General features: G+C 43.5%; 1 protein-coding gene across 1 annotated transcript in view; it reads left to right on the top strand.

The window, feature by feature from the left end:
* Window positions 1–12936, top strand: part of LOC100370520 (UDP-glucose 4-epimerase-like) — a 29617-nt gene extending 16681 nt beyond the window's left edge. Inside the window, exons 7-9 of the mRNA XM_002737539.4 lie at window positions 9756–9919; window positions 10861–10975; window positions 11630–12936. Coding sequence (XP_002737585.1) covers window positions 9756–9919; window positions 10861–10975; window positions 11630–11694 — 344 coding nt within the window. The 3' untranslated portion in view covers window positions 11695–12936. The remainder of the gene's footprint in view (window positions 1–9755; window positions 9920–10860; window positions 10976–11629) is intronic.
* Window positions 12937–13427: the final 491 nt, after the last annotated feature.

Genomic DNA, 13427 nt, shown 5'->3' with positions numbered 1-13427 from the left:
TAGTTTTAAAAGTTTATTACAGAGTATTGCATACTAACCCCTTTGGTTAATGAAATTTTAATTTCATAAACAAATGGGACAGATTACCAGAGAATATCTCTTGGCAGATAAATACTACCCCACCTGATTATGGAATTGGAAAAATTCCATCCCCCCAACTGTATAACTCCCGCTAACTGAATAATTCTTGCAGTTGCGGAAAGTTACATGCCCTATTGTTTCGTTACAACTTGGCCTGTCACTAGGTAGCCTAACGAGTGTAGGCCCTGTGACTCGGCCGCTAGGTCTTTCAGGTAATAAGAGAGAAAAGTGTTGCTAGTTTTCCAGGACCCGGCTGCTAGCACCTGGGCTAAAGAAGCTCCGCTAGCAAATGCCAGTGTATTACCTATGCCTCTTAAGTCATGCATCTTGGCAGTGACTTTGCCTGCCTCTGTGCTCAAATACTTATCACTATAAGCGTGGTAAACTGTCTCTTTTACCCATCTCGCTAACGTGAATTTCGACGCCGCTGAGCTTTGTTTACCTTTTTGGTAACAAACGAACATCGACCTTTGACCCCTTCTGACCCCGGGAGTACGTTTCTTATAATAAGCTAGCGCACGTACCGGACAAAGAATTCTGTCTCGTTTTTCATTGGAAATATTGCTCAGTGCCGGGATAACGATCGGAGTCGCCGTCTCGTGCAGTTTCTGATTTTTTCCTCTGAATTTTACTGATGTCATTAAAATCGCTTTATCGGGATAAAACACCGTAAAATTGTCTTCAAATGACAGAGCGTGTATTTCGCTAACTCGCCTCCCTGAAGCGAGTGCTAGTAGAAAAACAGTCTTTTTCGTCCAGTCCTGTAGTGACGCCAATTCCTTCGGTTCGTATGGGAATTGTCGTAGCGCTTCAAGGACTACTGACAAGCTCCATGCAGGTGCTTTGTACCTCTCAATGGGGCCCGCCTGTGTAATAAAGCCCTTGAACAGATCGGAGATTGTCGGGTCATCCGAAATGTTTTTGTCTAGGCTTAGTTTGAGTACAGAGTTGATCGCCGATTTATAGTTTTCTACTGTCCCCGGTTTCAACTTTTTTTCGTTGATCAAATAAGAAAAAAACTCCGCTACTTGGGGCAAAGAGGGATAGAGTGGATGTATATCCCCTGCAAGACACCAATTACGAAATTTTTCCCAGTGGTATTGATACAATCCATTTGAGGAATCCCTAAGCCCGGCCGTCGTTGTTTGCGACACTTGGCTTGAAAACCCTTGCGCAATTCTAAATTGCTGGATAGTTTCCACACGTGAAGTTGGTACAGCTCCGGGTTGGTTGGTGTATAACCGCCGGGTTGTGTCAACGTGATTTCTTGTCGCAGGCTTCTCGGATGGTCCGTTAGCAGAGACAGCAGTAACGGAAACCAAGTCTGAGACGGCCAGTTCGGTGCCACTAGAATCATGTGCGAGTTCTCCGATTGTTCCAGTTTTTGTAACGTTCGGTGGATCAATGGAAATGGTGGGAATGCGTAACTGAACATTCCGCCCCACTCCATCTGAAGTGCGTCCCACGTCAGTGACTGTTTGTCCGGATAACGCGTCACAAAAACGGGACGTTTTTTGTTTTCCGGTGTTGCAAACAGATCTACCTGGGGTTCCCCCCACATGTCGAACACTAGGTTTACTGCCGTCTGTGACAGCTCCCATTCTGTGTCGTCGTAGGGTTTCCCCCGGGATAGCGAGTCCGCTACACCGTTTTGGACTCCCGGTATATGTTTGCACATCAGCTCGACTTTGTTTTGTGCACACCACTTTAGCACTGCTACAGCATGGTCGTTTAACGACTGTGATTTCGTTCCCCCTTCCTTGTTGAGGTAAGCTACTACAGTCTGATTGTCGGATCTTATTAACACGGCCCGGTTTTTTACCGCTTTTTTGAAGGATTGCAGGGAGAACTGCACCGCTAGCATTTCCAGTCGGTTTATGTGAAATTTCCTTTGTTTTTCGTTCCACTGACCGTGTGCAATCCCGTCCATGCAGTGCCCTCCCCAGCCCGTCATGGATGCGTCCGTCACCAACGTTACTGTCGGTTTCGCCTTGTCCATGGGAATCCCCGCCGTGAGGTTCTTGAGGTTGCCCCACCACGGAAGTGATTCCAGAAAGGCCGGTGAACAGTACCGGTTTTTCGTATTTTATCCCGTCCTTTGATAGTCGCATTTTTAACTGTGCGTCTAACACTAGGCGTTGGATCGGTCTGGACTGTAGCGCCGCTCTCGGTACTAAGCCCCTCATCGAAGTTAACATCCCCACTAGTCGCATTACCTGGCGTAGTGTGGCTTGTTTTTGTTTTAGAAATGATTGTATCATTTTTTGTACATTGTCGATTCTGTGCTGGGCTGGTCGGATCATGCCTTTCTCCGCATCCAGTTCCATGCCCAGAAAGACTATTTTCTGCGTCGGTATTAATTCTGATTTTTCCATATTTATCAGAAAACCTAGCTTTAACAGTAGACTGACAGTCCGCTCGGTTGATTGACAAATCAGGTTCCGATTTTGACTTTTTATCAGCCAGTCGTCTAAGTAGGGGTTGACGTCTGCTGCGTTCTTGTGCAGTAACGCCACCACTGTGCGTAGAACTTTTGTAAACAGAAGTGGGGCTGACGTCAGGCCGAAAGGTAGGACGGTGTACTGATACGTTACACCGTTCACCACGAATCGTAACAAGCGCCTGCTTTCTGTGTGTATTGGTATGTGCAGGTAAGCGTCGGTCAAGTCGAGGGACGTCATCCAGTACCCTTTTTGAATTGACGCTCTCACTAGTGCCGGAGTTAACATTTTGAACGTTTCTTTCTTCACAAATTTGTTCAACTCCTTTAAATCCAGCACCAGCCTGTACCCACCGTTGGATTTCTTGACGGGAAATAACCTCGAGATGAAAGAATTTTTCGGGTTTTGTACCCGCTGAATTACCTTTTTTTCGAGTAGTATTTCCACACTTTCTTTCAGTATTGTTGACTGAGTAGAGCCCGGTTTCCCCGAAATACATGTTCTTTTTTTGCATTTCGGTTCTTTTATCAACGGTATTCGATACCCGTGTGTTATTATCGATATCACATACGGATCGTTTATAGTTTCTTTCCACCGGGGAATACATTTCTGCAGACGCAGTGCCACCGGCGTCGAGGGACTCACCAACCCTCGGTCGCTTGTGGCGGTATACATTGACATCGCAGATTTCTCCATTTCCCCCTGGAGTGAATGCGGCGTTATATCTCCGTTTAACGTCCTTCCCCCCCCCCCTTTTTTTCCAACCTGGAGGGGAGTAGGGACTCTGCCTTACGGGTTTCTGTTTTTTCACCGGTCGATGCGTCATTCTCCCTAGGTCCACGCATTCGGCCGGTTGTTTGTTTATACGATCGCCCACCGACCTGAGGTGCGGCCGACCGTGTTTTTGTTGTGCACGATTGAGTTCCCGCCATCCTGGGCACTGAACAAAATCGCTTAATGCACGATGTTTTGCACGACTTGGTTCCCGCCGACCTGGGCACTGAACCGAATCGTTTAATGCAAGTGGTATATGTGTAAGGGGATCTGTGGTTTGATTTGTTTGACAAAAATACTCGGAGACTTGAGTAATATTTGACATGTTTAATCGCACCTTGTTTTGATACATTACCATATTTGCTGACGTATAGTCAGGAAGACTTTTTAGTGTTACCAGTCTGTTTCGAGAATTGTTTATTCTGTCGCTGCTGGTTTTCACTTTTTCCTTTTGCCTGATTCGGGTTTGCCTTTGCGTTTCCCTTGGGCTGACCCGTAGTAGCTTGGTTAACTGGCTTCGCCTTGGTCGCGATGCTCTGTTTGTTATTAGCGGCTTGCTTGGCTTTAAAGGCGCCTTCGATCATCACACGGTTAACTTTTGCCGCTGCTTTCTCATTCAACTTAGAATTCACAGCGCTGAGTTTTCCGTCGAATAATTTGGTCCCTCTGAAATCGATCGTCGCCAATTCGTTCTTGATTTCAGCGTTGGCGGCTGTCTTTAGCATAGTGGACCAAACTGCTGCACGGCGAGAGTGTTGAATAGTCGCTCGTAACTGGAGGTGACTCTGTATTATGTCAGCGTCGACGACGTTAGTCGCGACCAACAGCGGCTCTAATGTGCTAAACAGTTCATCCTTGGTGATGTTGCCTGTTTTGAATTTCGCTAACTGAATTTGTGTAGTAGTAGTGAAAAATTCTCTATGGCTTAATGCAAGAGAAGTGTCCCAAACGTTGTTTTCCAATCTACATAGCGTTGACTGGGACAGGCAATACGGGATGTAAACTTGTGGTTTGTCGAGTGGATGTTTCGTTATACTTCCTTCGGCGACCATTTCCCGGACGCATGGCTCCAGTTCTGGTGGTTGTACGCCGAGAGGTCGTTCGTGCAGGCTGGCGTCGGTACCGACCGGTGTTTTCCACTCATCAGCGGGCGGTATGACTTTTTGGTAGCGTCTGCTCCAATCGTCCCGGTTAGTCCCCAAGAAGTCGTCCTTGGTGGCTGTAGCGGTTTTCTCGGTAACTTCACGATCCCATTTGCCTCCTCCGATCACGCGTTGTGTTATAGCAGCGCCCTGTGTCAGTCGGGGAGACCATGGTAGCATTGCTGAAGTCGTAAAAGTGTCCTTTTTCGGCAGTGTGGACAAACCGATCGAGAAACGTGGGGCGTCCGCCATCGGTGGAATCGGTAGAGGTAAGATTTTCTTGACCATAACCGCACCTTTCGTGATAGCATCGGAGCGGATTTTGAATTCGGGGTCCTCCTTGTCGGTACCACTCGCTGTTGTGGTTTTCGACGAGCCGGCCTCCCCCGCGTTGCTTGTAGCATCTTCAGTAGAAAAAATCACGCCTGCCTCAGCCAGTGCGTCTTCAACATTTTCTCGCACCACTGTTGTGTCGGATTTTTTCTTTTCCGCCTGGAGAGCGCTGACACTCCATGCTTTTGGTGGTACCTCTTCGTCTACTGGGTTTTCCAAAACTTTAATTTTTCTGGTCAGTAGATCCACCTTGTTCTGTAAATGAGCTATAACACTTTGCTCATTGTCAGTCTCCTTTGGACGTTTTTGGCTGGGTTCGTCTGCCAATAGTTCGTCCTCAGCGTTGGTAGGTACCGATGAAACCGAAGACTCCTTCAAATGACGTTTTTTGGATTTCTTCTTTCCTGATTTTCCCGTTGACTTGCGTAGGCGGGAATCCCAGTTCCAAGTTTCTATCGGCCAGGCGAGGCAAACACCGCAGTTGATGTGCCCATTACATTTTCTGCCACATGGAATGCAAATACGGTGATCATCGTAAGTGAGCATCGATATATGGCACTCTTCACACTTTCGTCCGAAAGTGTTTGAATCCGAAGTGCTGGGATGAACGGTGTTCAACTCTCCGGTATCCATATTTTCCGCCATCTTGAAACTGAAGGCGGGCTTTTGAGTTTCGTTACTAAAACTACAATTTTTTACTCAAGGTGACTAAGTACGAAGTTCTTGATGTCCACAAGAGCTTCCTGACACACTAATAGTTCGGTGGCTGTGTTGATGGGTGGTAACAATGTATTTCCACCGCAAAAACAATGATATTTTGGCAAGCCCAAATTTCAACCGTGAATCAATCTCGTGGTTAAAAATGGAAGTATGCAAATCAGATGACAGGGGAAGGACGCCCCCTACGGAAGCTATCCACTGTTATTTCGATTTTATTTAACCAGTATTATATGATAATTGGCAATTATCCCATTTGTTTATGAAATTAAAATTTCATTAACCAAAGGGGTTAGTATGCAATACTCTGTAATAAACATATGACAGTGACCCTATACACGTTACCACCAATATTTGGCAGTGGCCCTATACACGTTACCACCAATATATGACAGTGACCCTATACACGTTACCACCAATATTTGGCAGTGCCTTATACACGTTACCACCAATATTTGGCAGTGACCCTATACACGTTACCACCAATATTTGGCAGTGGCCCTATACACGTTACCACCAATATTTGGCAGTGGCCCTATACACGTTACCACCAATATTTGACAGTGGCCCTATACACGTTACCACCAATATTTGACAGTGACCCTATACACGTTACCACCAATATTTGGCAGTGACCCTATACACGTTACCACCAATATTTGGCAGTGACCCTATACACGTTACCACCAATATTTGACAGTGACCCTATACACGTTACCACCAATATTTGGCAGTGACCCTATACACGTTACCACCAATATTTGGCAGTGACCCTATACACGTTACCACCAATATTTGACAGTGACCCTATACACGTTACCACCAATATTTGGCAGTGACCCTATACACGTTACCACCAATATTTGGCAGTGGCCCTATACACGTTACCACCAATATTTGACAGTGACCCTATACACGTTACCACCAATATTTGGCAGTGACCCTATACACGTTACCACCAATATTTGGCAGTGACCCTATACACGTTACCACCAATATTTGGCAGTGGCCCTATACACGTTACCACCAATATTTGGCAGTGGCCCTATACACGTTACCACCAATATATGACAGTGACCCTATACACGTTACCACCAATATTTGGCAGTGACCCTATACACGTTACCACCAATATTTGGCAGTGACCCTATACACGTTACCACCAATATTTGGCAGTGACCCTATACACGTTACCACCAATATTTGGCAGTGACCCTATACACGTTACCACCAATATTTGGCAGTGGCCCTATACACGTTACCACCAATATTTGGCAGTGCCTTATACACGTTACTACCAATATTTGGCAGTGGCCCTATACATGTTACCACCAATATATGACAGTGACCCTATACACGTTACCACCAATATTTGGCAGTGGCCCTATGCACATTACCACCAATATTTGGCAGTGACCCTATACACGTTACCACCAATATTTGGCAGTGACCCTATACACATTACCACCAATATTTGGCAGTGACCCTATACACGTTACCACCAATATATGACAGTGACCCTATACACGTTACCACCAATATTTGGCAGTGACCCTATACACGTTACCACCAATATTTGGCAGTGACCCTATACACGTTACCACCAATATTTGGCAGTGACCCTATACACGTTACCACCAATATTTGGCAGTGACCCTATACACGTTACCACCAATATTTGGCAGTGGCCCTATACACGTTACCACCAATATTTGGCAGTGCCTTATACACGTTACCACCAATATTTGGCAGTGGCCCTATACACGTTACCACCAATATTTGGCAGTGACCCTATACACGTTACCACCAATATATGACAGTGACCCTATACACGTTACCACCAATATTTGGCAGTGGCCCTATACACGTTACCACCAATATTTGGCAGTGACCCTATACACGTTACCACCAATATTTGGCAGTGACCCTATACACGTTACCACCAATATTTGGCAGTGACCCTATACACGTTACCACCAATATTTGGCAGTGGCCCTATACACGTTACCACCAATATTTGGCAGTGGCCCTATACACGTTACCACCAATATTTGGCAGTGACCCTATACACGTTACCACCAATATTTGGCAGTGACCCTATACACGTTACCACCAATATTTGGCAGTGGCCCTATACACGTTACCACCAATATTTGGCAGTGGCCCTATACACGTTACCACCAATATTTGACAGTGGCCCTATACACGTTACCACCAATATTTGACAGTGGCCCTATACACGTTACCACCAATATTTGGCAGTGGCCCTATACATGTTACCACCAATATTTGACAGTGGCCCTATACACGTTACCACCAATATTTGGCAGTGACCCTATACACGTTACCACCAATATTTGACAGTGGCCCTATACACGTTACCACCAATATTTGGCAGTGACCCTATACACGTTACCACCAATATTTGGCAGTGCCTTATACACGTTACCACCAATATTTGGCAGTGGCTCTATGCACGTTACCACCAATATTTGGCAGTGGCCCTATACACGTTACCACCAATATTTGACAGTGGCCCTATGCACGTTACCACCAATATTTGGCAGTGACCCTATACACGTTACCACCAATATTTGGCAGTGGCCCTATACACGTTACCACCAATATATGACAGTGGCCCTATACACGTTACCACCAATATATGACAGTGACCCTATACACGTTACCACCAATATTTGGCAGTGGCCCTATACACGTTACCACCAATATTTGGCAGTGGCCCTATACACGTTACCACCAATATATGACAGTGACCCTATACACGTTACCACCAATATTTGGCAGTGGCCCTATACACGTTACCACCAATATTTGGCAGTGGCCCTATACACGTTACCACCAATATTTGGCAGTGACCCTATACACGTTACCACCAATATATGACAGTGGCCCTATACACGTTACCACCAATATATGACAGTGACCCTATACACGTTACCACCAATATTTGGCAGTGGCTTATACACGTTACCACCAATATTTGGCAGTGGCCCTATGCACATTACCACCAATATTTGGCAGTGACCCTATACACGTTACCACCAATATTTGGCAGTGGCCCTATACACGTTACCACCAATATTTGGCAGTGGCCCTATACACGTTACCACCAATTTTTGACAGTGGCCCTATACACGTTACCACCAATATTTGGCAGTGGCCCTATACACGTTACCACCAATATTTGGCAGTGGCTTATACACGTTACCACCAATATATGACAGTGACCCTATACACGTTACCACCAATATTTGGCAGTGCCTTATACACGTTACCACCAATATTTGGCAGTGGCCCTATGCACATTACCACCAATATTTGGCAGTGACCCTATACACGTTACCACCAATATTTGGCAGTGGCCCTATACACGTTACCACCAATATTTGGCAGTGGCCCTATACACGTTACCACCAATATTTGACAGTGGCCCTATACACGTTACCACCAATATTTGGCAGTGGCCCTATACACGTTACCACCAATATTTGACAGTGGCCCTATACACGTTACCACCAATATTTGGCAGTGACCCTATACACGTTACCACCAATATTTGACAGTGGCCCTATACACGTTACCACCAATATTTGGCAGTGACCCTATACACGTTACCACCAATATTTGGCAGTGCCTTATACACGTTACCACCAATATTTGGCAGTGGCTCTATGCACGTTACCACCAATATTTGGCAGTGGCCCTATACACGTTACCACCAATATTTGACAGTGGCCCTATACACGTTACCACCAATATTTGGCAGTGACCCTATACACGTTACCACCAATATTTGGCAGTGCCTTATACACGTTACCACCAATATTTGGCAGTGGCTCTATGCACGTTACCACCAATATTTGGCAGTGGCCCTATACACGTTACCACCAATATATGACAGTGGCCCTATACACGTTACCACCAATATTTGGCAGTGACCCTATACACGTTACCACCAATATTTGGCAGTGCCTTATACACGTTACCACCAATATTTGGCAGTGGCTCTATGCACGTTACCACCAATATTTGACAGTGGCCCTATATGTGTACCCTGTTGGAAGTCATTGTGACCCCTAGGACCACAGTGAAAGTCACTGTGATTCGCTGTATAAATATCCAAAATACTAGTAATTATTTATTGCCACAAAATTTGTAATTAATGAACATATGTTATATGTGTTTATATGAATGTATTCAACATTATATCCATGGCAACTAACATGATTATGTTGATTTATTGCAGGTGTCCGGGATTATATTCATGTTGTAGACCTGGCACTTGGTCATATTGCAGCACTTAAAAAAGTGAGCACCAAATGTGGATTGAAGGTCTATAATCTTGGCACTGGCAAAGGATATTCTGTCTTGGACATGGTTAGGGGAATGGAAAAGGCATCTGGCAAAAAAGTAAGTATACAATAGTGGTGATATAATCAAAAGAAAATCAAGGAGTACTTCATGAACATCATGCAAATCCCACACAGCTATCAAGCACACCCCAAATGGCTACTATGCACATCTGAAATAGACATCATACATACATACATCACATGGCCACCATGCACACCCCACATGGACATCATGCACATCCCACATGGCCATCATGCACATCCCACATGGCCATCATGCTCACCCCACATGGCCATAACGAACACTCCACATGACCATCATGAACACCCCACATGGCCACCATGCAACCCCGCATGGCCACCACACACACCCAGCATGGCCACCACACACACCCCACATGGCCACCACACACCCCCCACATGGTCACCACACACACCCCACATGGCCACCACGCACACCCCGCATGGTCATAACGAACACCCCACTTGGCCATAACAAACACCCCACATGGCCATAACAAACACCCCACATGGCCACAACGATCACCCCACATGGCCACAACGATCACCCCACACGGCCACCACGCACACCCCACACGGCCACCACGCACACCCCACACGGCCACCACGCACACCCCACACGGCCACCACGCACACCCCACACGGCCACCACGCACACCCCACACGGCCACCACGCACACCCCACACGGCCACCACGCACACCCCACACGGCCACCACGCACACCCCACACGGCCACCACGCACACCTCACACGGCCACCATGCACACCCCACACGGCCATCACGCATACCCCACACGGCCATAACGCATACCCCACACGACCATTACGCATACCCCACATGGCCATTACGCATACCCCACATGGCCATTACGCATACCCCACATGATCATCATGCACAAAACACATAGACATCATGCACATGCCACATGACATTATGGTTGAATCATGTACAAATCAAAGGTTCTTTTCTTGTCTAGATTCCATACAAAATAGTTGATAGGAGAGATGGAGATGTTGGATCTTGTTATGCTGAAGTGACTTTAGCACAGACCGAATTAGGATGGAAATCTGACAGAAATTTGGAAGAGATGTGTAAGTACATGTATTCTTGTATTTTTTCTTCATACAATTTTTGGTGTAATATTTTGCATATTTTTATGTATTGTTATATAATTTCTATATCTTCTTTAATTTTAGACAAAATGTACATATTTCCAATGCCAAAATGTTTGAAAAAATATGGAAACAAATATACTGATTCAATTTCATTGATATCATCTCGACTGAACTAAGTATTGTAGTAATTTGTCATATACAACTTGATTGACCTTTAACCTTTTCACCACCAGTTTCTTTTTTTTTCATCACAAATTCACAAAATAGTCCCGTTTATAGTCAGCACTTTCCTTTAGCAGATTGGCACAATAATAGCCACATTTTTTGAGTAAATACTAAAAATTGACCCAAATTTTGTCTATTTATTCCAAAAATAAGCGTTCATTTCCTGAAATATTGAAAAATATAAGAAAAAAGTGCAAACAAATTCGGGCAAGAAAGTCTGGTGTGGAAAAGTTGAGAGAAGAAAATGGCCACCGAGATCTTGTTGATAGCGAGAGCTTGATTCTCTCAGGTCATTTCATCCACTGTTCCCTTGATTTAAAAACAAATCTCATAGCTTTCTCACTCTGAGAGATCATCGTGGACTTTTACTTCTAAAATCTAATTAAAAGTGTAATTCCATTTTAGGTGAAGACCTCTGGAGATGGCAGACAAAGAATCCTAAAGGATTTCAAACAGATAATTCCTCATAAAGATCAGAAAACTTGACTGATATGTCTATGTTTAGAAGATCTTCAAATTTTAGCATGCCATTTGGAAGTGGTTATATTTGGGGAGGCTTTTACGAAGTTGTGTATAAATAGAAATATATTTATCATTTATTATAGCTTAATATTTCCATTTGTGATAATGAGAGAGTATACTTTAATGGTTTTGTTCCCAGAACTCTTATTCTGAATACCAGTGCAATGTTATTTCTATAAATGGGGATTGCAGGTGATTTCACTTCAGATATATTGTGTCCCAGGATATTTCCTCTTAATAGTGGCCATATAAATGTGAAACACTTCTTGTCTTCATACTGTCATGAGTTCCATATCTCTTGTATACCACAGCTCCTTGATCATCTTACATGCTCGCTTTCAAACTAAATTTGAGGATTCGTCGTCATCAACATCATTGGTGACCCTCAAGTCATCCTTGCTGCCACCATCTTAACCCATGTCATTTGACTTTGTTTATATATAAATAATATACATATTTGACAAAATTATTATATAAAGCAGCACACAATACATTAAATCTCGTCAAATCTTCCATGACATCATACTGTTCGAAACAGAGTTCATTGTAAAATATTTAATTTTTGACAAAAGTGAATAATTTGATGAGGTTGTTTTAATGAGCATTGCTTTGATAAAAAGACCCACATGAAATTTACAGTGATCTCTCAGATTTGAATAACTTTGATGATTTCTGAGTTTTTTTGTAAAGAAGAAAATTTATTTGTCCTATAATACACTTCCGGTTTATCAGAGCACACAGAATGCCGATATGGAGAAATGTAATAATTCACATAATTATCAATGTAGACACCATATTTATCTTACTGTGCACAACCTCTTAAGTTTTGATACTTGAAAATAATGTTTATACAGCGCCCTCACACAACAGTATGTTTGAGGGTATTCAGGAAAAGGTCAATGAACTGTTTAATTACTATGATTAATGAACTGTTATTAATTATTATATTGAAATACATGTGCATACACTCAATATACATTATTTTCAATGAGAATTCCTACCGCAATTGAGATTATACAAATAATGATACAATTTTCCAAAAATTGCCTTTTTTGTAGAATTTTTAAAATATAAAATATTGGCTTCCATTCCTAAACTATGTTTATTATATATGGGGTATCTGGCAATATGTTTTATGCTGTGTATTACAGAAGGTTAAGTAATAAAAAGAAAAACTTATTTTACAATAATGGCTCTTTTTTTTTGACTTATCAGCTGTATTACTAACGGGTTAAGATACAGGTAATTTATAAATGTAGAAAGAAATTTCAAACCTGTTTTTATATTCATTTAAAGCAGGGGAGTCTGCGTATACAGTTGTCGGCCATGGCGTGCCATTATTCACAAACAAGTTTGCCCATGAGCCTTTGCATTTTTCAAATGCATTGTTATTGTCACTTATGACTCAATTCTCGCACGTGTGTATGGATAGAATACTTTTCGTCTCTTCCTGATGTTGCATGGATGTCTCGTATTTTGTAAACTGATGAAACAATTCTGCCCACGTATTAATTTCTTGGTGAGAACACACCTGATTCAACTGCATCATAGGAGTCAATGGAACTAAATGGCTGTCATATTACTTACTATTTAACCATGGAGTTTGGAGATCCATGGTTAACCAAAATGTTTGGTTAATTTAAAAAAAAAATCCTACAAGGGGAAAAACACCAACACATTT

This window comes from Saccoglossus kowalevskii, chromosome 18, assembly GCF_978046115.1.
Source record: "Saccoglossus kowalevskii chromosome 18, keSacKowa6.1, whole genome shotgun sequence".
NCBI classification, from domain to species: Eukaryota; Metazoa; Hemichordata; class Enteropneusta; family Harrimaniidae; genus Saccoglossus; species Saccoglossus kowalevskii.
The sequence above is the reverse complement of the archived record's forward strand: the minus strand, read 5'-3'. Positions and strand labels throughout refer to the sequence as shown.